This window comes from Hakea prostrata, chromosome 7 (genome assembly GCF_041222555.1).
Source record: "Hakea prostrata isolate BN-2017 chromosome 7, UWA_Hpros_2, whole genome shotgun sequence".
NCBI lineage: Eukaryota > Viridiplantae > Streptophyta > Magnoliopsida > Proteales > Proteaceae > Hakea > Hakea prostrata.
In genome coordinates, this window is record NC_142606.1 from 48,436,914 (window position 1) to 48,464,217 (window position 27,304).

Sequence of the window (27,304 nt, forward strand, 5' to 3'; positions counted from 1 at the left end):
AAGAGAGATCACTAACCTTTGATTGAAGAAACAAGAGAGGAACTTGAGAAATTTGCAAGAGTTCTTCACCAACACCAAGGAAAGGCTTTGAGAGGGGTTCTCCATGTTCTCTAGGGGTTTTAGAAACAAAGGAGGCTAAGAAAAATGAAGTTTTATTATATAGAGCATCATAAACCTAAGCATAGGATCTTAAACAGATTATGTCACTATGGGTCTATTGGCCCATTAGACCCAAGCAGTCGACCCAAGCTGTTAGCAAGCCCAAGTCAGGGAAATGAAAGTCCAATTCTTATCAAAATCAAATGGGCTTCTCACAACACAACCTACAACTCACCTAGCATGGAGGAATGCCTTCAAATCATGCCCAACCAAGCTCCAAGGTCATCAATCATGCTTCTCTTCATCAAGGTGTAGTCTCTTTCCTAATTCCATCAAATTCTCCAAGTATGGGACACCATCATCAATCTCCATGGGTTCGGAGTCAAACACCATGTCTTCTACTGATATGGTCCATAGTTGACTTCCACTTCTACTTCGGGTCTTCGGACCTACAAACAACAGAGTTTCCGAGTTAAAGTTAGGGTCAGGTTTCACATTAGCAACCATGAGCCCAAGTCTACTAAATGCAACCCTACCAATGAATGGCTCCTCACAATGTGATATGTGTCCTCTCACGGGTTGGTTACCGGTCTTGAGCGCCCACAAATCCCCATTGCTGCCACGGGTCACTTGGTCTCAATTCCCTTCAGAATCGGGTCTGATATAACAGTGTAATCTTAGCCAAACACTACTAGACAAATCCTAGGTATGTCAACCAGTAATTAGGGAAAGTGCCAAGGGGCACCATAGGAAAGCGTCCCGTACGACCTCCACCGATGTCCAAAGACAGAAATGTGAAAAGGACATTCCCCATTCCCTAGTTACAACCTAGGCAAACACATCCCAATTCAGCCATTCATAACCACAACTAATAATCCATTCACATGATTAATAACCAATCATTCATAATCAATATAGACAAGTGAATCATATAAGCAATGTCCTACTATAGTTACAGTAGTTACAGTTGTCACACCCCACCCACCGGTCTTGGTTACCTGCCCGACAACCTGTGGATGCGATCCATCACAAGATCCACGGTCTTACCCATCAATAATAATAAATGCAAGTATAGATAAATCAAGAGCAAGAGCAAGTTCAATAATTAAATAAAAAAGATTATAGGAGTCCAAATACTCCAATAAAATAATCGAAGAAAGAATCAATGTATCAAAAAGGAATAACGAGTTCAGCAGAAGCAAACAAAATAAACTAAATGAGTTTCTTTCCAATTTCTTTCTCTAAAGCTAAGAACTGGTTTTCTAAATTAGAGAGCAAAGCGGTTCTCTAATTCTTCTCCATACGATCAGCAAAATGTCGGGCAATCTGCCTCCTTTGGCCATCAATGGGTGCTATAAGCGCACTCTAAGCATCCACAAAAGACTTCATGCACGCTATCTCCATCTCCCACTGTCGGTACCACATCTTCTTCATACAAGAAGGTTCTTTCATATGGATTATCTCCCATTTTTGACGATGTGCAACCATCTGTGCAGTTAGTATAACATACAAAGAAAACGGAATGAGTTCTGACGAACTCAATTAGAATAACACAATTCTCATCCATATGTCAACACGATCAGCAATGCATATATGATATGAATGATATACAAAAGTCTGAATGCTACTAAGATCTAACTATGCAAGTCTCTAGACAGTTGACATGCTTTAAGATATAACACCAGCCCTTCTCTAGGTAACGCACTACATGAAGTCCAGATACTTCCCTTATGGCACCAACCAACTCGGTTCCGTATCCTTCGCAACCTAGGAATGAGAATCTTCACGGACTGGCTACCACTATTGGACTCCACTCCCTAACAATATGGTCATCCACATTGTTGGGGTAGAATGCTGTCATGACTCCTCACGACACCCGGTCCGCTCCTTGGACGTCCATGAGCCCAACCCTAACATATGCAACCCTACCATTGCATGAACAATAGTGGATCACTGAGTCTCCACACGGACTAGTTACCATTGTAGGATGAAACAGAGTCACGTCACCATTGTTACGGGTCACCCGGCTTCAATTCCCCTAGCGAAAGGGTAGTAGTATGTGGGGTACCTAGCCATGCAATTCTAGACTCCCTAGGTATGTCATTCAGTAATCATGGTAGTGCTGGAGGCATCAATGAGCATGTGTCCCATACCACAACCCTCTGATATCTCAAGCAAAGATACCCAATTGGATACCCTTTCCATCACAACTACATCACATTAAACAAGATCATAACATGACCATTCAATCAATATCATGAAGTAACAAAGTATATAAATATAGATAAACAGCAAGTATATAATAATATTAAAGTAAACAACTACAGAAATGTACATGATTAATGAATAATGTAGGAAACATCTGATTCATCATATACATGTCATTGCATATAAACAAGATAGTGTGTCCTTACCTGTAAATAAGTAAAAGCTTCCTAGAGTGCAAACCAATCACAATTAGAAGAGCTTCAGTAAAGTCAGAGAACACCTAACATTGGGTTACAAGATTATATAAGAGACATGAGTCAAATCGAGTAAAAGCCAAAAGTCACATTGCTACTGTGACCCAGCCGGTCGCTTGGCTCAAGTGACCGCCTTGAGCAACCGCCCCAAAAACAAACAGCTTCAACTTTGAAACTCAGGCTTTTGATCATCCGATTTTAATCTAGTTTTGGGATGATCTCAATCCAAATTCCAAAGGCAATACAACAGTAAAGAATGTCACAAAGGCTACCAGTCAACCTCAGACCATAAGTCCAAACCAATCCACAATCCATCCCCAAAAGCTAGCCAATTCGGGACCCCTGATAAATCAAACTCATACATCCCTTTCTTACCAAAGCATTGCTATTGACTCATCTCCCCAAGAACATATACAAACTGAGGCTTTTGAGAGAGATGGAAACAATAGTTGGACCCATAACTAGCTTCAACCCGAGACCTAACCAAACCACATTGAAAGTGGACAAGAAAACCCAAATACCCAGATCCAACTTTGCATCCCTACAGAACCAAAAGATGGACAATGTAGAGGGAAAAAACTCAAATCTGGTTTAGTGCTAAGACTCAGACCAGGAAGCTCTTTGACTCTGAAAGAAAGGGCAAAAAGACAAAAGCAATGGAAGGCAAATTCTGAAGATAACCAGAAACAAATGTTGGAAATGCCTGAAGTGCATTTTTTACTGGAAGGACCCTAGAGACTAGGGAACAACTCCAAGGGGAATCATGATTGGCCTTTCTTGGAACTGTCAGGCTTTGGGAGGATCCTTGACATTTCAAGCCTTGAGGAATCTTGTCAAATCTTCAAAGCCATACATTATCTTCCTTATGGAAACCAAAAGCAATGAACAGAAGATTAAAGAAGTAGGCAGGCTTTTGGGTTAATCTGACTATTTTTGCATTGAAGCTATGGGTAGAAGTGGGGGATTGGCTCTTTTATGGAATGCTAATGTCAAAATTGAGATAAAGGAAGCAAATACAAGAATGATTGATACTCTCATCCAACTAAATAATGTAGTTCCATTCTACAAACTTGGGTGGTGATCCTGACAAATCTAAGAGACAAAAGGTGTGGGACATGTTAGGACTAATTAATCCACTAAATTCTAGGAAATGGGCTTGTGTGGGAGACTTCAATTCCCATCTATCATGGAAGGAAAAATCAGGGGGCAATTCTTCTGGGTGTCAGGACTCCAAACAATTCAGAAACATGAAGGAAAATTGTCAGTTGATGGACATTCATACCATTGGGCCTACCTATACTTGGAATAATAGAAGGAAAGGAGCTGCCAACATCAAAGTTAAGCTGGACAGAGCTCTATCCAACTCAGAATGGCTCATGCTATTTCCAGAGGCTGTAGTGAAGGTGAAGGCTTCGGGGGGATCTGACCACTTCCCCCTAATCCTTGATACAAAGGGAGGAAAGACATCTAGGGATAGACCTTTTAGGTTTGAAGCTGCATGGTTCACCCACCCTACCTGCAAAAAGGTTGTTGAAGATAATTGGGCTGATCCTGTTCAAGGTAATACTGCCTATGGGGTTCAACAGGAACTGAAGAGATGTACAAGGGCTTACAAGACATGGAACAAGAAGGAATTTGGCTAGATTCAAAGATAGATGAGTGCTTGAATGAGTTAGAAATACTCCAAAATTGTCCCCCAACCCCAAGCATTCAACAAAGAAAAGAGTGTATAAGAAGACTAGAGATTGAACTAGAAAGGGAGGAAATTCTTTGGAAACAGAAATCAATGAAGACTTGACTGAGCTGTGGAGACTGGAATACAAAGTATTTTCACTCAAACACTTTGCAAAGAAGAGCTAAAAATAAGATCCTCCAGCTGAAGCTAAAACAGGGGAATGGACCAAATCAAAAAAAAGAGGTATCTCAAGAGGTTAATAGGGCTTATGCTGATCTTTATAAAGGAAGTAATATTGACCAGGAGGCCCTTAATCTAGTACTGAGTTCAGTCAACAACTCCATACTTGAAGAGATGAATGAGAAGCTGCTAGATATACCAAAAGAGAATGAAGTCAAAGCTACTTTATTTGGAATGTCCCCCTTGAAATCCCAGGGCCCTAATGGCTACCCCCTGCATTCTTCCAACAATATTGGAGCTGGTGAAAGGAGACCTAACCAAATTTGTGAAGGAGGTGGTCAGATCAGGTACTCTTCCCTCCTCAATCAACAAACTCATATTTTCTTAATTCCAAAGATTGATAACCCTGAGAAGATTGAGCAGTACAGGCCCATTAGTCTTTACAATGTTTGTGTCAAAATTGTTACTAGGATAATTGCAAATAGACTTAGACCCTTAATGGATAGTCTAATATCCCCCACCCAATCAGCTTTTGTACCTAGCAGACATGTCTTTGAATAGCATTGTAGCCTAGGAGCTATTTCATTACCCAAAGCTCAGAAAGAAAGGGAAGAAAATGATAATGGCTATGAAGTTAGACATTAGGAAGGCTTATGATAGTCTTAGCTGGGAATATATGGAGAAAATTCTGTAACAATTGAGGTTCCACCGGAGATGGGTTAAGATGGTTATGGGGTGTCTTACCTCGGTCTCCTATTCTGTCTTGGTAAATGGAGTTCCTAGGGGAGAGGTCACCCCTGCGAGGGGAATCAGACTAGGAGACCCACTCTCTCCTGCCCTTTTTTTTCTATGCTCTCAGGGATTTAGCTCTTTACCTAGTAAGGCTAAAGAGGCAGGTTTGATCAAAGGGGTGACGATTAGGGGAAGAACAAACTCATCATCTCACCTCTTATTTGCAGATGATAGCCTTCTATTTGGTGAAGTCAAAGTGGAGGAGATTCATAATCTAAAAGGTTGCATTGACATATACTGCAGAGCTAGTGGTCAAAGTATCAACAACTCTAAATCTACTATGATATTCAGCCCAAATACCCCATCCAAACTAAGAAGGTGGTTCTCCAGGATTTTGAAGATCCCATATGGTTTGGCCCCAAAGAAATACCTAGGTCTTCCCTCTCACTTCACAAGTAGCAAGAAGGAGCTTCTACAAGATATATCAGATAAAGTCTCGAACAAATTTCAGAACTGGGCATCTCATATGCTTTCCAAAGCTGGTAGAGAAGTCATGATAGAAGCAGTGGCGCTATCATCTAATTCCTATGCAACATCCCATTTCTACCTCCCTAAAGCTCATCATAAAATGTTGAGGAAGAAGACAGCAAGATTCTATTAGGGAAGTAACAGTGAAGAGGAGCATAGAATGCACTGGGTATCATGGAAAAGGATGTGTAAGGCAAAGGAGGTAGGGGGACTAGGCTTCAGAGATCCAGAAATTCAGAATATTGCATTACTTGGAAACCTAGCTTGGAGAATATGGAAAAATCCCAAATCCCTTTAGGTCTCTATATTGAAACAAATGTATTTCCTAAGTCTAATTTCCTGGAGGCCAAGGAAGGATCATCACCAAGCTGGACCTGGAAAAGTATCCTAAAAGGGAGAGATTTGATCAAGAAAGCATTATTGTGGATGGTAGGCTCTGGAGAACAAGTTCAGATAGAAGATGGTTGGATCCCATCTAACAAAGGTTTTAGAACTATTCACCCTATTGTAGAACCTCATCTTACCCCCAAGGTGTCGAATCTTATTGATCCATCTTCTAGATGTTGGAAAGAAGAAATCCTACAACACCACTTTCATCAGGAAGATATGAAGTAGATCAAAAAAATCAAGCTAAGCTTATTTTGAACAACAGGACATGCAAGTGTCGGGTTTCTCCAGTTCGGGTCTATACATAGCAAAATCAGGTTATCACCTTCTTTCAAGTAGCGATAATGATCAAGGGGCTAATCCAACTATGAACTAGGGGGTTTGGAAAAAAAATTTGGAAGTGTCCTACCTCTCCAAAGATTAGGGAATTCGTATGGAGGTGTTGTGCTCAAGGAATCAGTACAATAGCAGCACTGGTAAGAAGAGGAGTGAAAATAAGCCTTATGTGCAATAGATGTGGAGAAGTGAATGAAACAACTAAACATATGCTCCTGGAATGCCCCTTCACAAGAGCAACGTGGTTTGCATCTGACCTATATTTTATTCCCCCAATCAATGACAATAAAGTAGATAAATTCATCATGGCTTGGAGTGAGTTTGCAAACTTACCCGTGGAATGGAAGAAGGAAATTGCAGGTCTCTGCTCTTTCATCTGCTGGAACATTTGGAAAGCTAGGAATGAATCAATCTTCAAGAAAAGGATCTGGTCACCAATTGAAGTAGCACAACAAGCACAGGAAAGCATTCGGAGAGTTCATGGACAGCAAACCTCAGAAATCCTTGTCAAGGACGGCTCCATCCTCATTACAAAGCTGGATCCCTCCTACAAGGAACAAAATTAGAGTTAATATTGATGCAGCTTTGAAAGAGGGCAAAGGAAGAATCGGTTTCATCATCAACGACGCTAGAGGGATTAGAATTTCAGTAGCTCAACCAATGGAATTCGACTCAGCATTTCAAGGGGAAGCAATCGCGATAAGAGAAAGCCTACTTCAGTGTGTCTCTGAAGGATGGACAGATTTGGAGATGGAATCTGACTGCCTCGGCCTGGTTAAAGCTTTGAACCACTCCTCTCAACTTCCATTGGAAAGCTGGGGAATTATCCATGATATTCTGAAATTGGCTGATTGTGTAAAGCCCATCTCTTTTATTTACATTCCAAGGGAGCTTAACAGCATGGCTGACTCCCTGGCTAAGTTTGCTCTGTCCATTGCGAGCAGGATGGAGCGAATTTCACCTCCCTAGTTGCCTGAGATCTGTTCAGCTTCCTTGTGTTCGTCTCACCCTTCTGAATGAACATCTTTTGACCCAAAAAAAAAAGACATGGTCATGCCTTCATGACTTCGAAACACCCATTCGTTATAGGGCCCCCTTGATATTCCAACCCCCCCCCCCCCCCCAAATGAATTGGTTATTCCTAACCGAGTATACCAAACACACATTGTCTCCACATTGGATCAAGAATAGGATCTGAGGGATCAAACTGCTCACTTGTATGGAGCCATTGAACCGGCCAACAAACTAGAGCTGATGCTTTAAGCGAACAGAAAGCAAGCAACTAGGATAATTCAATATGCCAGTATGAACACGATACCAATGCATACCCATGGAAATACCCCTTTATGAAGTAAAATAGACACCAAGTAACTTTACCACACATTGATCAGATTGGAAAAGACCATCCGATGAACCTTCCTTTCCATTCCTAGCCAATCTAATTTCACCATAAAATAACCACAAATTAGCCTAAACCCAGTCAATTTCCTTGTGTTTACCCAAAAAAAAATCAATTTTGTTATGCATCCATGTTATTTGTAGCTTGCACTAGGATTATTCTCTACAAGGTCTCTAGAGATATAAACAGCACTAAGTCACTAACCTAGTACAATCAATGGAAAATTATCCTATGGTTTGGCAAGTTATCTAAGTAAAGCAAACAGATCACCAATGAAGCCCTGGCTCCAGTTACTTAATCGACTGCATCTATTGTATGTCAGTCTCTCATACTTTGCCTATACCTATATACAGAGATATGTGAATCATGTAATGTTTGTCAAAAGCCCTCATGTACACTGGCGATCTGCAGATTGTGTTTGTCATAATTAAAATCTGATACATAAATCACTTTGTGTAGTGTGAGGTTTAATTACATTAGCTCTGTATAATAACCTCAGAAATCTTTACATCAGGTGGCAAACCACATAATTTCTGCCCACTGAGGTAAAAGAATTGAAATCAAATAGGGGATCAGTTTCCAACAGCTCCATTTTAATTGCCCAAGAATTGGCTGCAATATATCAGACTTCGTATAACAAGGTCATATTCAGTATGCAAAGAATTTGCAGTAATCAGGGATCAATGCAAGTTGATTTGGAGCCAAATCAGCCAAGCCTGCCAATTCCTATCTGAGTTCTAAAACCCTACCAAGCAAACACTATAAATGAAAACAAGGGAAGAAAATATTAGTGCAACTTCCACCCCCTCCCCTCCCCAAAAAAAGAAAAAAGAAAAGAGGGAAGAGCTTCTCTCATAAATAGAGTTGTACAATCGAACTCCTGCCAAAAGAAAGGGCTTCCAAGAAGATTTTGAATTGTGAAAAAGCTACATGGTTGTTTTTGTTGAGCTTAATTTGTTGTCAACCAAGTGATGCGACAGAACCCACAGTACCACCACTTTGCTTCATTTGCAAAGATGATAATCACTTCTAGTGATTTAGTCATTTCTGATCTGTATACACAGCATCAACATCGTCGAGTTCAAGAAGTTTGGATATGAGTTCTTTGTTCAAATCCATGGCTTCATCGTCTACCTGAAACCAACAAACAAGCCAGTTGACATTATTTGAAACTGTACCTCAAGTTTTCAACCATTTCATGGAAATAGAAATAGCCATCTCCTTGGCTCCAATCAGAAAAATAAAAAAGCAAATTTGTCACAGATAAGAAATCAATGATCCCATTACCAATTTTGAGAACCGGTTAATTTCCAAGGATGTAGTTTCAAACTCAAGAACCTTCAAACCATAACAAAACAAAATAATCCAAATTTCCTGGAATTAAGAAATCATTGATCCCATTACCAATTTTGAGAACTTGGTTAATTCCAAGAAATTTACCAAAATGATCTGTCAGTACAAACCGTTGGATATTTCTATAAATACAATATGTCAATAAATACACAAAGGACAATTTGAAACATATTTATCAAGATGTACATTCAACTGTTTCAGAGACTGATGCATCTCCATCCATCTTGACTTTACTCCTTTCTCTTGATTCTAATAGCTTGCCCCCCCCCCCCCCTTAATGAATTATATCAATAAAAATCATACAGTAGAAAATATCTTAGATTCCTCAGTGAAAATGGAGTTCAGAGTATCCTTTTGCTAAGAATCAATTGCTCCAAGGGGAAAAGATGAAAGCAATATTCTCAATCATCATAAGAAGTAAAACATTCTGTAACAATACAGCAGTTGAACGGAAGAATGAGGGAGACGATGGAAAGGAGAGGAGGAAGAGAGATCTTGCATAAAATGCACCTGCTCTCCCACTTACTTTATAGAATAATGGTCAAAGATCAGTTTAAGATTTATTTACTAAACTGAATTGCAGAAAATAGAAAGTAATTATTGTCTGCAAAAACGAAACTATCCTAGATATGATCTTGCTTGTTGGCCAAGCAAAGGGCAAAGAACAAGCTAGTAAAAAGCAAACACTAGCTAGTAAATACAAGCTAATGAGCCCACGACTTCTAACTCACCCCCTCAAGCTGGAGTGTACAGATAACCCATGCCCAGCTTGCAACTACCATCCTTGAAAGTAGGTCCAAACAAGGGCTTGGTGAAGATGTCATCAAACTGCTTCGCATTAGGTATAAATAGAGTGACAATTTTTTTGTTGAGGACATCTCTGACAAAGTGACAATCAACCTCAATGTGCTTAGTGCACTCGTGGAAGACAAAGTTACTAGCAATATAGATCACAACTTGATTGTCACAGAACTTGATTGTCATAGAACAACTTTATGGATTAAATAACTAGAATTCCTAACTCAAACAGAAAGGACTGTACCCACATAAGTTCAACAATGGTCTGAGCCATGGCTCTATATTCAGCTTCAGAACTTGACCTTGCAACAGTAGACTGCTTCTTGCTTTGCCACATGACAAGATTTCCACCTACAAAGGAGCAATATCCAGCAGTAAACAGTTGATCACCATTGGCTCCTACCTAATCAACATCACAAAAACCAGTAATATCAACATGGTGCTGATGGCGGTAGATGAGTCTCTTTCTAAGGGCTCCCTTAAGATATCTCAAAATGCGGCAACTGCCTCTTAATGTATTTCTAGGGAATGCATGAACTGGCATATAATGCCAATAGTAAAGGATATGTCTGGTCTTGTCACGGTAAGATAAATTAGCTTGCCTATAAGGCGCATGTACCGATGCAGATCATCAAAATCCTCATTGTTAGTGGAGCCAAACTTCTGATGAGGATCCATTGGAATATATGCAGGTTTAGATGCAAGCCTGCATTAGTTAACAGATCAAGTAAATACTTTCTTTGGGTCAAGTTAATCCCTTTATTGCTCCATGGTACTTATATTCCTAGAAACAACTGAAATGAGCTCAAACCCTTCATTTGAAAATCCTAGTAAAGGTAAGACTTCACTTCAGCTATGCCAATTGAATCATTGCCAGGTATGATAATGTCATCTATCTACATATACGAAAATAATAATCACTTTAGGACCCTGGCGTCGAACAAAGACAGAATGGTCAGAGTAGCATTTGTCAAAATACACAGTGAATAACAACATAGTCAAAAAATAGCAGCTTTCTTCCACAGAAAAGAACAAGAAAATGGCAGTTATCGGGATGGCTCTCATCCTTGCCATGATGAGAGCCATCCCATGTCCTTCTTCTTTGCCCCAGCCACCTCAGCTATGCTTTGACCTGGTCTCCCTGCTACCACTGCTGCCGCTGATTTCTCTGTTGAAGACCCTGCTTGGGATGAAGATTCTGCAGAGATGCGACCTCTTTGTCCTCTGGTTCTGAGATTGCTAATGTTAGGGCCTCTAAATCCTTCGCCAGCCCTGCAATAACTGAAACAGCCCTCTCCAGCCATGCTATTGCAACTTTTTTATTCCTATGATGCCGCCCAGGCACTACGGAAGCATCTAGGTCAAGAAATCCTTCTAATTTTGTTGCTCTACCACCTGCGATCCTTGCTGAAGTCAAAGAGAAAAAGAAAAGGAATAGTGTGATTTCTAGGTTTAGCTCAGTCAAGCTTGGCCTCTTGCTGCTGCTCAAGCCCTAGTAGACACCGACCCTGCTGTCCTATTAGGGGCTGTCACCACCGTTGCTGCTCAAGGCCATGCAACTCCGTTGTTGCCGCTGCTGCTCTAGATCTAGCCGAAGAGACTACCGCTGCTGCTGTTCAAGGCTATTTACCATCTGCTGGTTTTAAGGATACCTCCTCTGCTCCAACTAGAGAATCCTCACACGTCTAGCTCTCTGAAATTTCTGTTGTCGTCGATCTCCCTGCTCCTTCTACTTCAACTTTTGAGCCGTCAAGCTCTCGGTCGCTGCCGGTAGCTAGTACGTACCGGAGGTGCAGAACCAGGCTGCTCAAACTGCGACCTCTCCTTGCTCTGCTCCCCTGCCTGAGAAGCCCTCTGTGGATCTCTTCCATTTCACGACAGTCGATGCCATTGCTTCCCTTGTCGAAGCCTGGAACCGTGCTCCTTCCACTGTCACCGAAGGCTCTACTTCTATTTTCCTTTCTCATCTAGAGCCGTCACATCTCTCCCCTGCACCTCGCACTGAGCCTTTCCTCTTCTGTGAAACTTTGTCTGAGACCTCTGGTGTGTACTCGTCTTCGCCTCTCCACCCTCCCATTTCGGTGAATAATGCCATGGAGATTATTTCTACTGAAACCTATTTTAACCCTTCTCTCTCCTCCCACGATCAACTTAATATGCTTATTTTCCCCTCTCCTAATTGCTCCAATTTGGGGCTCATGGGCCATGGGCCTATTCCTTTTAACCTTTCTCTGCTCCTCTCTCTCCTGCCTCCCCTGTGTATGATCTTGATTGTGCCGAGCGTAAATGGTGTTATTGCCCTTCCAAAGGGCGCAACCCATTCAGAGATGACCTCTTGGTTGATCTCAGGTCCTCTAAGAAAGAGAAGATCAAGAAAAAGTCCACAAAATTGTCTCCTTTTGGCCCCTGTTTGGCCCATTTTTTGGGTCCAGCCCATTTTGCTTTATTTGTGCTCTGTAGCTTGCTTTAGTTATGCTTTGTTGTATGTGTGCATTTGCCTTTTAATACATTTATTTATTCATCCACAAAAAGAAGAAGAAGAAGAAGAAGTTCAAGAACGAGTTTGCTTCTTAGTTTGGCTTTGGGCCACTTATGCTTGTGTAACTAGTTTGCTTTAATTGTTGCTCTTAGGTAGTTGCTAGGCTCAATGCCTCTTAGGTTGCTCGTTAGTTGAGGCCTCTTTCTCGCTTTGTCTGGGCTTTGTCCTTTGTGCTCTTGTATTTTCTTTTATTCTCTTTGGTAATAAATTATTTAATCATCAAAAAAAAAACAACATAGCTAAAATTGTCAAACCGCACCTTGGAGACTGTTTCAACCCATAAATAGCCTTGTGAAGCTCGCAACCCTTTTCTGACGCCTCCCCTGAGCAACATACCTAGGAAGTTGCTGCATATACACTTCTTCCTGAAGATCTCCATAGAAAAATGCATTTTTCACATCCAACTAATATGGAGGCCAATCAAGATTGGCAACTAAAGAAATAATAATACAATCAGAATTCAGCCTGGCCAAAGGATAGAAGGTTCAAAAATAATTGATAGTAACGTTTGCGTATAGCCTTTAGCAATCAACTCCCTCTAAGGCGCTCAACTGACCCATCTGGAAGGCACATAATAGTGTAAACCCAACAACAACATCCACATTAGGAGGCAAATGTACTAAACACTATGTTTTACATTATAATAAGGCATCCATTTCAGTGTAAATAGCAGCCTTCCCCCAAGGGCAAAAAAAGAGCTTCATGTTGTGATTTTGGAAGGGTATTCGTAGATAATGAAAATACAAATGACTAATGAAAAGGAAGAAGGGGGGCAATAGAAACAAAATTGGCAACGGGATATATACTGGAAGATTATAAAGTACACGAGTGAGTACCTCTTCAAAAAGCGACCAATAAATTAATAGGATCTATAGAAGTAGGGGGTTGATTAGGAAGAGCCTAAGATGGAATGGTAGGAGCTGACAGCACTGGAGGATCCATCACTTCTGTCGCTGGTTGATACACAATGACTGGCCGAGATACATCTTTAGTAGTAGGAACAACAAGAAGCATAGTATTAGAAGGCTCACCATCAGGGAAAACCATGGTCAAATCATTGGGAGATGAGTAAAATGATGTATCCTAAAAGAAGTTAACATCAACACCAACAAAATGACATTTTGCAATGGATCAAAACATTCGTAACCTTTTTAAGTGCATGAACATTCAAGCAAAATACATTTTGTTGCACAAGGAGAAAGTAAATCCAAACCAGGTTGCAAAATGTGAACAAAACACACCCCCAAAAGCACATGGTGGAAGGGAAAGCAAAGGGGTGAATTGATGCAAAATAGAGAATGCTATTCTATTGTTCAACACATAAAGAGGCATGTGATTATTCATAAAGCAAGCAATAAGAACTACATCATCCCAAAAATTATGTGGAAACTTCATATGAAACCATTGTACAAAATTCGATCAAAACATGAGAAATTTTGATCGAAACCGTCAAAATTTTGTCGAAACCTGGTTCAACCCAGTTGGTTTATGAGAAAAAAAATTCCCAAATTTCGTGGAAAATATGGGAAATTTTGTGAAAATTTGGGAAATTTCATAGAAACATGGGAAATTTCGTGGAAACCTAGGACTTTTCCCTGCAAGTTTCGTAGTTTTCCCAAATTTTTTATTTTTTTGTTTCTTTCATGTTCCCTAAATATCACGACAAATACCCCCTCCATTAGGACTTCCCTATCCAAATTGCGTATTAGCTCAAACTAGTTATCTTAGGCATGTTGATGACCAAACCTATAAAGTTGCAGTTGTCGATTACCTTGACAACCATAGGCATAAAATGTAATGGGATGTCTATGTTCATTGGTTGGAGGAGAGGATGTTACAGACACAGTACTACTCAGCCCATGGGATGGATCCACCGAAGCACTCCTCTTGGCACTAAGTTGTACTTTCCTTTTATTGTCAGTTACTTTGTATTTGATATTTTGAACTTATAAATAATATATTGAATGTAATGTACTTAGGTAGTTAAGTTTATAGTGTACTTCTTGGACAACCCTACATTGATGTTATGTACATTGAATGACATATCTACATTGACTTTTTTAGCAAAATGCATGTGCCAATGTGTTCTTTATACTCTAATTAGCTTAAATGCAGAGTCACACCCTAAAATACTCCCTAAAACTTGTTGAAACTTGCACGAAAAAATCCTAAGTTTCCTCGAAATTTCCTAGTTTCCCACCTAGGTTTGCCATTTTCACCTAGTCAAAACTTGAGTTTCCCTCAAATTTTTTCCTATCTATGAAACATAAGAGAATGAGCACTATCCAAAAGATATCTATTCTTATGTTCAACGAACCCATTTTCTTGCTGGAGTATAAGAAGAGCTAGTCTGATGTATCATGCCCTTAGTGAATGGACAATTTTAATAAAAGCATAAAACTATGTCTTAATTTCATTATAAAACTTTGAAAAATGAAAACAAAATCTAATCCATTCTTTAATAAATACACCCATAAACAAGAATGATCATCTACAAAACACACAAACTAACAAAAACCTAACCTATTTTGACTCGACAAGGAGGGATGGCCGAGATGGAAATGCCACTGAAGTGGAGTGATATTTGTTAAGGTAGCAGCAGTGGTAGAAGGTCCAACGATATTTAAGTAATACAGACATTCTGTTAGGCCCTCCATCAACTGTCCTCCTTTTCTCTAGATCATGAAGAATACAGTAAGAGAGAGAGAAATTGTCTGAGCAGTTAAATTCTAAGCAAGTTGGCTAATGGAAAGCAAATTCATAAGCATTTTAGGTACAAATAAACTAGAAGATAAGTGCATGGAGTCTATAGGAGAGACTGTGATGAACACATTTATGTGTGAAATCTTAGGGCATAAAGCATGCATTTTATACACTTAGAATGGAGTTACCTTGGGTTTTATGTTGTTTTTGCAGATTTTAGGACTTTTTAAGACTTAAGCAAATATTTGGAGTTTTGGGCTTGAATCATGCTATTTCACACGTCAAGAAGTCCATTCAAATTCTCAAATGCGAAAATGGGCCTGATCTGGAGCATGATGGGCTAGAGATGTGTGATTACGGGCCAACTCCGAAATATTGAAGAGATAAAGAAGGCAAATTTGATCTACGGCTGAGATTTTAAATCAAATCTACAGAGATATTATTGAGAGAGTCCAGATGGAAAAGAGTCCTTGCATACCTCAATATCTTATTTTCTATTTGGGATTTGATTAAAGAAAGAAAAAGAGGAAAAAGAATTATATTCAGATAAGGATGAAGCAAAAATCCCGTTTTTGAATGCCTCTGTCCAGTTTCGATCAAACCCTTCATCGAACGGTCATCCGATGTCCGATCGTGCTGATTTTTGGAGGAGAGCTTCACGACTACTTAAACCTCAAATCCAACGGTGGGATTATGCATCTGATTTCTCTAAGTCGGCGCGATTAGTACGTCAAAACCCTAATTGGATGAGTCAGATGGAGACCCTGAGTTTTATTCAAATTCAGCCGTGCTTCATATCTCATGTAAACTCTATAAAAGGAGAGCCTACTCCATCAAAGGAGGACGTGTCTTAGAGCTTAGTAGAAGCATTCTTTCTTCTCTCTTTAGTTTATTAAGGTTTTCTCTAGTTTTCTTTGCTTGCAGTTGTGAGATTTTAAATTTCTAGATTCAATGTTTAGATTTAATTTTTATGTAATGCAATTCAAGTTCAAGTTTCAAGTTTTTAGATTCGTTTTTCTCTGGGTCTAGCAATTGCAGATTTAGATCATTCTAGATCTAGATCTGGTTGTTAGGGTTGGTTGAGATTCGAATCATTTGTTCAATTCGCAAGTAAGTAATTTTTCTTTATTAATCTTCTCTCCTCCCTCCATTCCCGCTTCTATCTACCCCTCCATATTCTTAATTTAGGATTTACTTTCAGCATTATTTATTGTTCTGCCTATTCATTCATAATCTCGGACCACATAACCGGAGCAAGCCTACAGTCGTGCCTCTCGCCACGGTGACGGGTGGTGTTGCATCTGCATTTTAGTTATTTCCTTTTCCTTTTATTGCTTTGTTTATTGCTTTGTTATTTACTTTGTTATTTACTTTGCCTATTCTTATTCATTCATAATCTCGGACCACATAACCGGAGCAAGCCTCGGATCGTGCCCTCGTCCGGTGACGGGTGGTGTTGCATCTGCATTTTCCTGTCTTTTATTTATGCATTGATTGTGTTTAATTTATTGTTCGTTTCAATTCGATTGCATTAGATATATAGATTAGGATCGTTTAGTTTAATTAATTAGTTAACAAAAAAATTGAATCATTCCACTCTCGCATTACTATTAAGAAGTTCAAATTCTAAGTGGCATATCTCCCTGAGATCGACCCGTTAGCTACACGATACCGTGCGCTTGCGGTTACTTTTAAAATTTCACAAACAAGTTTTTGGCGCCGTTGCCGGGGAGGTATTAGTCCACTTTGTTTTTCTAATTCTTAGGTAAATCGAAGTGATTTAAAAATAAAAAAATAAAATTCAAAGATATTACTCTTAACTTGAGTAGAAACAAAAACGTATAGTAGTCCCCACTCTACTGCAGAATCCCCAGGATTCGATTGTAGGTGGCTCCGAAGACTATACGGATTCCCTTCTTTGTCAAACCTATAAGCGCTCGGCTATACGGCAACCTTCTGACTTTGGAATCATTGTTTCAATCTTTGTGGTGGGAAATTCACTACTTTCCCTTCATTTTTGTTATTTTCTTTTTTTTTATTCTTTAGTTACTTTATTTATTTTCTTTCATAAGAGTCATTAATTGCATTAAGTGGTTAGTGCATGTGTGTCGGACTCGTGATTCTACAAATAGAATTGTCCGAGTGTCTAACTTGACCATGGAAGGTCTACCTCCACCACCTCCACCTAAGAGTCTTAGGGATAGATTTTATCCTACCCGATCTGCACAACCTTCTTGTATACGTTTACCTGAAGTGAGGGGTAATAATTTTGAGCTCAAATCTCATTATCTATCTATGTTACCCCAATTTCATGGGCTACCTGATCAAGATGCATATTTGTTCCTTAGGGAGTTTGAGGAGGTTTGTGTCCTTATGAAGGTACAACAGCTCACTGATGATGCTGTAAGACTAAGATTCATTACATTTGCATTAAAGGATCAAGCTAAAAAGTGGCTTTATAGCTTACCTAGGGATAGCATTATCACATGGGAACAATTTCTTGTCCTATTCTTGAAGAAATTCTTTCCTTTCTCTAAGACGAACAAAATAAGAAATGATATTCTTCAATTTCGTCAGAAACCCAATGAGTCCTTTGCTAAGGTAATGGAGAGGTTTCAAAGCCTTCTCCAAGAATGCCCTCACCATGGTATAGAATTGTGGCATTTATGCCAAATAATTTATGAGGGTATCGATTACCAAACAAAGCAACTTTTGGAATCAATGTGCCCCACAGGATTTACATCATTCACTGATGATTCCGAAGCTTGGAATTTTCTTTTAGACCTAGCGAGATAGAACTAGAGAATGGGAGTCAACCCAAGAGTCTGAAAGGACTAGTAGGGGATATTTTGTTGATAGCCAAGTTCATAAGGAAGTACAAATAGATAACATTTTGAAAAAGTTAGAGACTTTGGTAGTTAAAGCTGCACCACCAAGTCAAGCACATTTTATTGACAAATCTATTGCTATGTGTGCATGGTGTCGAGTCTCCTACACATGTAATTGAGGAATGTCCTAGCTATTACGGAGACCAACATGAGAATGTCAGTGCAATGTTTCCAAACCCGTACAGTAACACGTACAATCCTGGGTGGAAGAATCATCCTAACTTTTCATGGTCTCAAGGGCAAAACCAAAATGGATTAAGTAATTATTCCACACAAAATCAATTTGGTGCCCCTCAAAAGCAAAATGCCCAATTTTCTCATTATCCAAATGTCCAGTTCCCTCAAGCCCCAAATTTCCAGAATGCCAATTTAGCTAGACCTATCAATCCACCTATTGTGCCTCATATGCCTCACATTGCACAAAATCAATCATCACCTGGTTTCAACAGAGGTAACAATCCAGAGTTTTCTCGTCTCTCTTCCTTAGAGAAGAATATGGAAGTACTTTCCAGCACCTTCATGACTTCTATGCATAATATGGAAAAACAAATTTCCACTCTTGCAAGTGCTTTATCTGAGCGAGAAAAAGGTAAAATGCCTAGCCAACCTGAGTTAAATCCTAGGATTCAGATTCAACAAAGACCACAAAATCAAGTCAACCAAGTTGAATCCTCCCATTCTTCTTTAGCTTCAATTAATTACGTGTATGCATTGAGAAGTGGGAAAGGGTATTTAACGGGTGAGTCACATATTAATGAAAAGAGCGAGATTAGTGACCCTTTGTGATGAGGAGAATGTTCAAGTATCTCCTAATGAGGGTTTGTCTGAGAAACCCATAGAAGTTGAGGATGAGCCAGTTGCTTTAGCAGTACCTAAGTTTGGTGAACCACTATCAGAAACTATGAGAAAAGAGCAAATTTCAAATGAGAGTCTTTATGTTCCTAAGGCCCCTTATCCTAGTCGTCTAGTTAATAAGAAGAAGCGCAACTATGGAGAAAATTTTTGATGTCTTCAAAAAGGTAGAAGTGAATATCCCTCTTTTGGATGTCATATCTCAGATCCCCGCCTATGCAAAAGTGTTGAAAGATTTATGCACTCATAAAAGAATCACTAGCATTCCCAAAAAGGCGTTCTTGGCAGGTAACATTAGTTCCATCATTACTCAACCTTTAGTAGCCAAATATAAGGATCCAGGGAGCCCCACCATAGCTTGTGTCATAGGCAATACACACATTGAACATGCTTTACTTGATCTTGGTGCAAGTGTGAATCTTTTGCCTTACCATGTTTATAAGCAACTAGGGTTGGGAGAATTGAAAGCAACTAGAACTACTCTTCGGTTGGCGAGATAGGTCAATTAAGATTCCTAAAGGGATGGTTGAAGATGTTTCTTGAAAGTGGGAGAATTTATTTTTCAGTTGATTTCATTGTGCTAGATACTAAACCTTTTTCAATCAAGGATGAAATCCCAATAATTTTAGGAAGACCATTTTTGGCTACTAGTAATGCATTAATCAATTGTCGAAATGGCCTCTTACGATTATCTTTTGGAAATCAAACTGTAGAGTTTAATATGTTTGGGATAGGGAAACAACCACAAATAGAAGAAGAGATCAATATGCTTGAGGAATCTTTTGATTTTCCTAATGATGTGATTACCAACTTTGAGATTGATTTTGATTCTAAATTTCAAGAATGTATGGATATGTTGGATGATGATAGTGAAACTTTCTTTTCCGAAGTTTTAAATTTTCACACACCTTTGGAGCCTATTAATCCTCTATCCATCTCCATCTCCATTCCCAAGCCCTCAATAATTGAACCCCCCAAGATAGAATTGAAAGAGTTGCCTTCTAATTTAAAGTATGCTTTCCTGAGACAAGATAATCATCTTCCTGTTATTGTTGTCTCTGATTTAACTTCTGACAAAGCAGAAGAGTTGATCACACTGTTGAATGATAATAGAGAAGCATTGGGTTGGTTTGTCACTCATATCAAAGGTCTAAGCTCTTCCATTGAACAATATCATATTCATCTTATGAAAGATGCAAAACCTTCTAGAGAACCTCAACGTATGATGAGAATTTTTTTTAACATTGTGAATGTTTTTCTTGAGATCTTTAGAGATGATTTTTCGATTCACGGTTTTTCTTATTTGGAGTGCCTTCCCCATCATACATTGATATTGAAGATAAGACTAAAGCTTCCCATGATAAGCACATATTGACTGAAAGGTATACCCCTCATTTGTCTTCTTTGTTTAGCATACATGCATTGAGGACATTGCATTACTTAAGTGTGGGGGGGGAATAGCTGCGTTGTAGATTTTAACTTTGACTTTTGGTTATTATACATATTCTTTCAATTGCTATGATGTGTGAAATGAGAGTGATTTTGGCACCCATCATGAACACATAAAAACCCTGTTGAGAGGAAGGTAACTTGTATATATGTTGAGATGAGACTTTCCTTAGAAAAATAAAAGGCCCTTAACTTAAGGCGTTGAACCATCTATGAGTTTTGTGGGTCCTTGTTTCTTTGGCTAGAAGTTGAGATCAATTTTGTGTATGGCATGACAAAAGAAGAAAGAAAGAAAAAAAAAGAGTAGAAAGTAAAAGTTGAATTCCTTGGAACTAGACGGGGCACTCCGACTCGGGAATCGAGGTGACTTGATCGAAACTCTTAGGAAGGAGATTATTGAAAAGAATTCTCGCATCACTTGTCTATGTGGGCATATGCAAAGCAAAGCTACAAAGTAACTTGGGTTTACGGTGTCTGCTCCACCATGTCATTCAAGCCAACCGTAGTGGAGTAATGTAGAGTTCACTACTCGAAGAAAAAAAAGGAAAAAAAAAGAGAAATAAATACAAGTGTCATCAATGCCTTGGTAAAATTGTTTGGTCAAAAATACTTCAAAACCTTAGTCCTTGGTCCCCTTACTTTATGAGTGGTTTTGCTTAAAGGAGAGGTGTACTTGAAAGATATAAGGTGAGTCCTTGATTGAGATATATGCTAAGTCTCAAGAATCAATATGGGGTAATAAAGTTCAAGTGTGGGGGATCTTAAATCAATTGTGAGAAAAATTGTCATAGCTATTGATCCTGTATGAGTACTTACCAATTGTTAGAGTTGGAATTTGCAATGTTTTATTTTGAGCTAAAATTGGAATTTTGGATGTACATTCACTGCAAACATCCACGAGACAAAACTCGTCCTCTAGGGGTAACCTAGTGGTTTAAAAGGCTGTGTGCACATGCTAAGTGTAACCGTGATTCCTACGAAAGTGAGTTAGAATTTATTTTGTTGCAGTAGTTTCTTACCTGCATTTGTATTTTTCTTTAATTTTTGCTTGAGGACAAGCTTAATCTAAGTGTGGGGGAATCTGATGAACACATTTATGTGTGAAATCTTAGGGCATAAAGCATGCATTTTATACACTTAGAATGGAGTTACCTTGGGTTTTATGTTGTTTTTGCAGATTTTAGGACTTTTCAAGACTTAAGCAAATATTTGGAGTTTTGGGCTTGAATCATGCTATTTTACACGTCAAGAAGTCCATTCAAATTCTCAAATGCGAAAATGGGCCTGATCTGGAGCATGATGGGCTAGAGATGTGTGATTACGGGCCAACTCCGAAATATTGAAGAGATAAAGAAGGCAAATTTGATCTACGGGTGAGATTTTAAATCAAATCTCTGAGAGATATTATTGAGAGAGTCCAGATGGAAAAGAGTCCTTGCATACCTCAATATCTTATTTTCTATTTGGGATTTGATTAAAGAAAGAAAAAGAGGAAAAAGAATTATATTCAGATAAGGATGAAGCAAAAATCCCGTTTTTGAATGCCTCTGTCCAGTTTCGATCAAACCCTTCATCGAACGGTCATCCGATGTCCGATCGTGCTGATTTTTGGAGGAGAGCTTCACGACTACTTAAACCTCAAATCCAACGGTGGGATTATGCATCTGATCTCTCTAAGTCGGCGCGATTAGTACGTCAAAACCCTAATTGGATGAGTCAGATGGAGACCCTGAGTTTTATTCAAATTCAGCCGTGCTTCATATCTCATGTAAACTCTATAAAAGGAGAGCCTACTCCATCAAAGGAGGACGTGTCTTAGAGCTTAGTAGAAGCATTCTTTCTTCTCTCTTTAGTTTATTAAGGTTTTCTCTAGTTTTCTTTGCTTGCGAGTTGTGAGATTTTAAATTTCTAGATTCAATGTTTAGATTTAATTTTTATGTAATGCAATTCAAGTTCAAGTTTCAAGTTTTTAGATTCGTTTTTCTCTGGGTCTAGCAATTGCAGATTTAGATCATTCTAGATCTAGATCTGGTTGTTAGGGTTGGTTGAGATTCGAATCATTTGTTCAATTCGCAAGTAAGTAATTTTTCTTTATTAATCTTCTCTCCTCCCTCCATTCCCGCTTCTATCTACCCCTCCATATTCTTAATTTAGGATTTACTTTCAGCTTATTATTTATTGTTGCCTATTCATTCATAATCTCGGACCACATAACCGGAGCAAGCCTACGATCGTGCCTCGCTTACGGTGACGGGTGGTGTTGCATCTGCATTTTAGTTATTTCCTTTTCCTTTTATTGCTTTGTTTATTGCTTTGTTTATTTACTTTCTGTTATTTACTTTCTGCCTATTCATTCATAATCTCGGACCACATAACCTGGAGCAAGCCTACAATCGTGCCTCGCTTCGGTGACGGGTGGTGTTGCATCTGCATTTTCTGTCTTTTATTTATGCATTGATTGTGTTTAATTTATTGGTTCGTTTCAATTCGATTGCATTAGATATATAGATTAGGATCGTTTAGTTTAATTAATTAGTTAACAAAAAAATTGAATCATTCCACTCTCGCATTACTATTAAGAAGTTCAAATTCTAAGTGGCATATCTCCCTGAGATCGACCCGTTAGCTACACGATACCGTGCGCTTGCGGTTACTTTTAAAATTTCACAAACAGGCTCCCCCCCCCCCAAAAATTCGGGGAGGGGGGCCCAAAAGGCAAGGGGGGGGGGGGGAAAAAAAAACCGGGGCAAAAAAAAAAAAAAACCAAGAGGGGGGGCGAAGTGGAGTAGAGCAGTAAAAGATAAAAAGAAAAAAGAAAATGGGGGGGGGGGGGGGGGGGGAGAAGAAAAAAAGAGAGGGAGGGAGGGGGGAGAAAAGAAGGAAGTGGGTTGTTTAGTATTTTTTTGGAAAAAAAGAAGAGGGGGGAGGGAGGGGAGGGGGGGGGGGAAGAGGGGGGGGGAGGCAGGTAGTAGGCATCCAGAAAAAAAATATAGACATCAGGTGTCTGTACCCATCATAGACCAGCAGCAGGATAGATCAGACTTAGAAGGTGTAACCCTTCATCCTCAGATTGTCTGATCCGCCATTAGTAAGTAGAGAGATATCACCAATAAGTTATGTAAGTCACAACTTGCAGAATGAGAAGAAAAGTTCAGGAATCAGAAGAATACAGCAATTTCTAAACCCAGAAGAAGAGACCAGAGAAGAGAAGAATGAGGGAAACAATGGGGAGGAGCAAGGCGCCCCCTCTCCCACTTACTTTTCAGAACAATGGTCAAAAATCAGTTTAGGATATCTTTCCTAAACAGAACTATAGAAACTAGGAAGTAAATATTGTCTACAAAAAGAAAACTATCCTAAATATGATCTTACTTGTGACCAAACAAAGGGGAAAGGGCAAGCTAGTAAAAAGTAAATATCAGCCAGTAAATATAAGCTAAGAAGCCCACAGCTTCTAACACATTTATTATACAATATCTTGGACAAAATATGCAACCATAAAAAGATAGGTGAGCATTTCATCTATCACCTTCCAAAATATTTATAATCAACCTTCAACAAATTGAAAATTCAAGTTGACAAATAGTATGTAACTGAAATCATTAAACCTAGCAAGTAATCTACCTCAATTGTGGTTATTGGAAGTAGCTCAGATCCATTATCGGGTTCAAAAGGTATCCCTTCCTTACGGAGTTTAGACATTATAGCTGAGTAGTTCTCTGCTGAACCCACAACCTTATAGTAGCTACAGAACAAACAAGCAGGGCATCAGATTATAAATCACAAGAACTATGGAAGCACCTGAAACACTAGATATGATAGCCTCTTAAAATATTATAAGCAACAAAAAGGGAGGGAGGAAATGGATATCCTAACTGGAGTACTGCAATTCAAGGAAGGAAGCAATAAAATTAGCATCTGGATAAGCTTCTAACCAAAATGAAACTCACTGGCAAGAGAATAATGAACAACAAACAAAACTGAAACCAAGACAAGTTTCCAAGTTCCAAGTTCCGATAGGCTAATAATGCATCTTTATCTCATGCTCCCAACAGCAGTAGAAGAATTCACTACAATTAAGAAGTCAAAGTAGAAAAAATTCCATGGAGTTTCGATTTCAAAATGTTTCAATATTTTGAAGATTTCTAAATATCCAGCTACTTGAATTCTTGGTATTGTTGACCAAAAAAAAAAAAAACTCTTGGTATTAACAGCTGCCTAGCACAGCTGATGATGCTGCGGTATGCAAAGCCCACGTTCTCAAGGAGGTTACTTTCCAGCCCCATAACCTAATTTTTAAAAATAATAATAATAATAATAATAAATAAATAAAACTGAATGGTATTCAATAGTCCAGTACTAACCTGAAATTTTAAAGGAAATAATATTGATTTCAAATTTCAAATTAGTACCACTTAGCAAGGAAAATTGATGGTAGGGAGATTATTGGCATGGTAAGAGCGGCCTAAATATTATCGACATGTTATGAGAGGGTCGAAGTGTCACTTAACCAAGTAAGAGGGGAGGCAACTGTCATTTATCCTTAATGATTTGAAGATTAAATATTGAACATTGTCCTCAGGTGCTGCCCAATTTTTCGACCTCATAATTTATCATTATTCATTTGATTTATTTTGCCATACTTAATTAATTAGAAGAGAGCTAATTGAATATCTTTGTGTCTTTTTCAGGAATAAGGTGATTTTGGTTATTATGGAGCAAAGTTGGCAAATATATTAGATATTGAAGGATTTTAATCAAAAATAAAATCATGGGGTTCAATTTTGCAGCCCAAGAAATCATGAATGCTGAGATCCAATTTAATTAATGCAAGGAGAGCACGAATCTTAGCCAAATTGGAAATAGGTGGAGGTCCAAGGAACAAAATTGGTAACAAGATCTAAATATCTTGCAAACAAACCCACCCTTGAGTATTTTGGACATAACTCTCTCGTATGAACTCGGATTGAGGTGATTCAAGATGCTATCGAAAGATAACAAAAAAATTACAACTTTCTAGTTTTGAGTTTTCCCAGAATCCGAACGAATAAGGGTTGAATTAACAGGTAAAGAGGACGAATTCATAGTATGTGGGATATATATATAAAAAGGAGGAGCCAGCCACGAAAAAGAAAAAAAGGAAAGCGAATAGGGATTTTGGCTTTCATCTCTCTCTCTCTCATTGGGCAAAAAGAAGACCACGACTCTCTCTTTAAATTCCATTATTATTTGTTTTATGAACTTTGTTATAATGAGTAGCTAATTCCTTTTCTTTGGGATGTAGATGAACCATTGTTTATTTGATTAATTTGATAGTTCTATGCCTTCTAGTTGATGCTTTTAATTGTGTTTGAATCTGACCAAAGATGCTCTATAGCTAAGCAAACTAAGCATGCCAAGCTTCGGCGAAGGACGATAGTCTTGCGAAGATAGGGCATATCTAGGAGAGACCATCTTTTGTTTTGAAGTGTAGAGTTATATCGGTTAGTGAAAAGCAATGGGGATTCGAAATCCCAAAGATCCTCACTTATTCGTAGTTAAAGTTTTTGCACTAATTATTAGTTTAATTTCTTCATGTTTCTTAAAGTAAAATAAATAAATAAAAATTCAGATTTACTTTAAATTAGGTTTTGTTCAATTCAATCTTTATAACTTAGCCTTCGAGTTCCCTGTAGTTCAACCTCGTACTTTCTGCTAGCTAGGTTAATATAGGATTTTATTTTTGATTGGTTAGCGGCATGATCAAGAGTTAAAATTCAGATTTGAAAAGTCAAATCCTAGACTGAGTAGGACTGGGCTTAGAGTTTTGGTTGGGGCCAGGGTTGGTTAGTTGCTTGCTGTTCTGCTGCCCAGAATGGTACTCAATGGAAGTCCTTTCAATTAGGATTAATTCCCAACTGATCAAACATTCAAACTCAACAAGAACTACATTCTGGAAATTTGAATTTTCTGCAGATCTCAAGGAAGAAGATGACTTGCAGAATTGTCAAAGTCACCAAAATAATTCAGATTTGCAGAAACCAAAGGTAGGACTAAGTTATAAAGCTTCATGTGATTCTAAAGAGGAAAAAAGGAGTGTAAAATGGGCTGGGAAGCAGGGATTCCTAATGGAGTTAGGACTGGCAGGCCGTGGGCCATGAAGAAGGGGGGGAAGGTCTCCAGGGCTAGGGGAGGGTGCTGGAGTTGCAGAAGACTGCAGGGAAAGGATCTAGGGTTATTCATGATAGGGTAGGAGTGGTTTCCAAGGTCAGACAAGAGGGGAAAGGGGTGGGGGAAACTACAGTTTCGGGGGAGGGATGGGGACACTTGCATAGGGTGGGGAAGGGTTAGGGCAGGGGATGGAGGCTTCTACTTACTTGGAACTGCTGGACAGATGTGCGAAGGTTGAAGAAGATTGATGGACTGACTGTTTGATGCTTGAATGTTTGAAGAATGCAGAAATTGAGAACACTTGAGAGCTTCTTGACACCCACCAAGCTCCACCCACACAGGAAACCCTCTCAAATACTTAATTCATTTATTCATCAAACCTAAAATCAAATTACAAAGAAAGGCTATTTATAGTGTTGTGAAACACAATGTTGGCAGAATAGCTTATTGATCAATTTGATCTCAAGCCCTCTATTTATAATTAAGTGGAAAGTATACTATTACATAAATACCCTTACTTGGGTAACAAGAGATTTACATGAATAAAAACTCTAATAAAATTGGACTCCTAGTAGAACTCAACCAACACTCCCCCTCAAGTTGAGGCATAGATATTAGTCATGCCCAACTTGCCTACAATAGGAAAAAAATTTCCTTCTTTCAAACCCTCATCGAAACATCTGCCACTTGGTCTCCGGACCTCACAAAAGGCATGCAAATAAGCCCTTGTTCCAACTTCCCTTTGACAAAAAACCTGTCAATTTCAATGTGCTT

The 27,304-nt window shown here is 38.9% G+C and overlaps 3 protein-coding genes and 1 non-coding gene across 4 annotated transcripts in view; 2 read left to right on the top strand and 2 right to left on the bottom strand.

Moving 5' to 3' along the window:
* The first annotated feature begins 3,808 nt into the window (after positions 1–3,808).
* LOC149011284 (uncharacterized) lies at positions 3,809–4,204 on the top strand. Its single transcript, XM_089162613.1, has one exon. It carries the CDS (start codon positions 3,809–3,811, stop codon positions 4,202–4,204), a length of 396 nt encoding a protein of 131 aa, XP_089018739.1.
* A 2,675-nt stretch (positions 4,205–6,879) lies between these two features.
* On the top strand, positions 6,880–7,368 carry LOC149011285 (uncharacterized). Its single transcript, XM_089162614.1, has one exon. It carries the CDS (start codon positions 6,880–6,882, stop codon positions 7,366–7,368), a length of 489 nt encoding a protein of 162 aa, XP_089018740.1.
* Positions 7,369–7,604: 236 nt separating this feature from the next.
* LOC149011286 (YebC-like protein) overlaps positions 7,605–27,304 on the bottom strand; it is a gene marked incomplete at its 5' end in the record, with an annotated part of 40,668 nt that continues 20,968 nt past the window's right edge. Inside the window, 2 exon segments of the mRNA XM_089162217.1 lie at positions 7,605–8,932; positions 24,005–24,125. Of these exon segments, the coding sequence (XP_089018343.1) occupies positions 8,840–8,932; positions 24,005–24,125 (214 nt within the window).
* Positions 17,736–17,842, bottom strand: LOC149011287 (small nucleolar RNA R71). The gene has a single exon (XR_016174889.1). It is a non-coding gene; the product is annotated as a small nucleolar RNA R71 (small nucleolar RNA).

Bases quoted from the DNA above. Each gene is read 5' to 3' on its own strand.
- LOC149011285 (XM_089162614.1), top strand. From the start codon at position 6,880: ATGGACAGCAAACCTCAGAAATCCTTGTCAAGGACGGCTCCATCCTCA.
- LOC149011284 (XM_089162613.1), top strand. From the start codon at position 3,809: ATGAAGGAAAATTGTCAGTTGATGGACATTCATACCATTGGGCCTACC.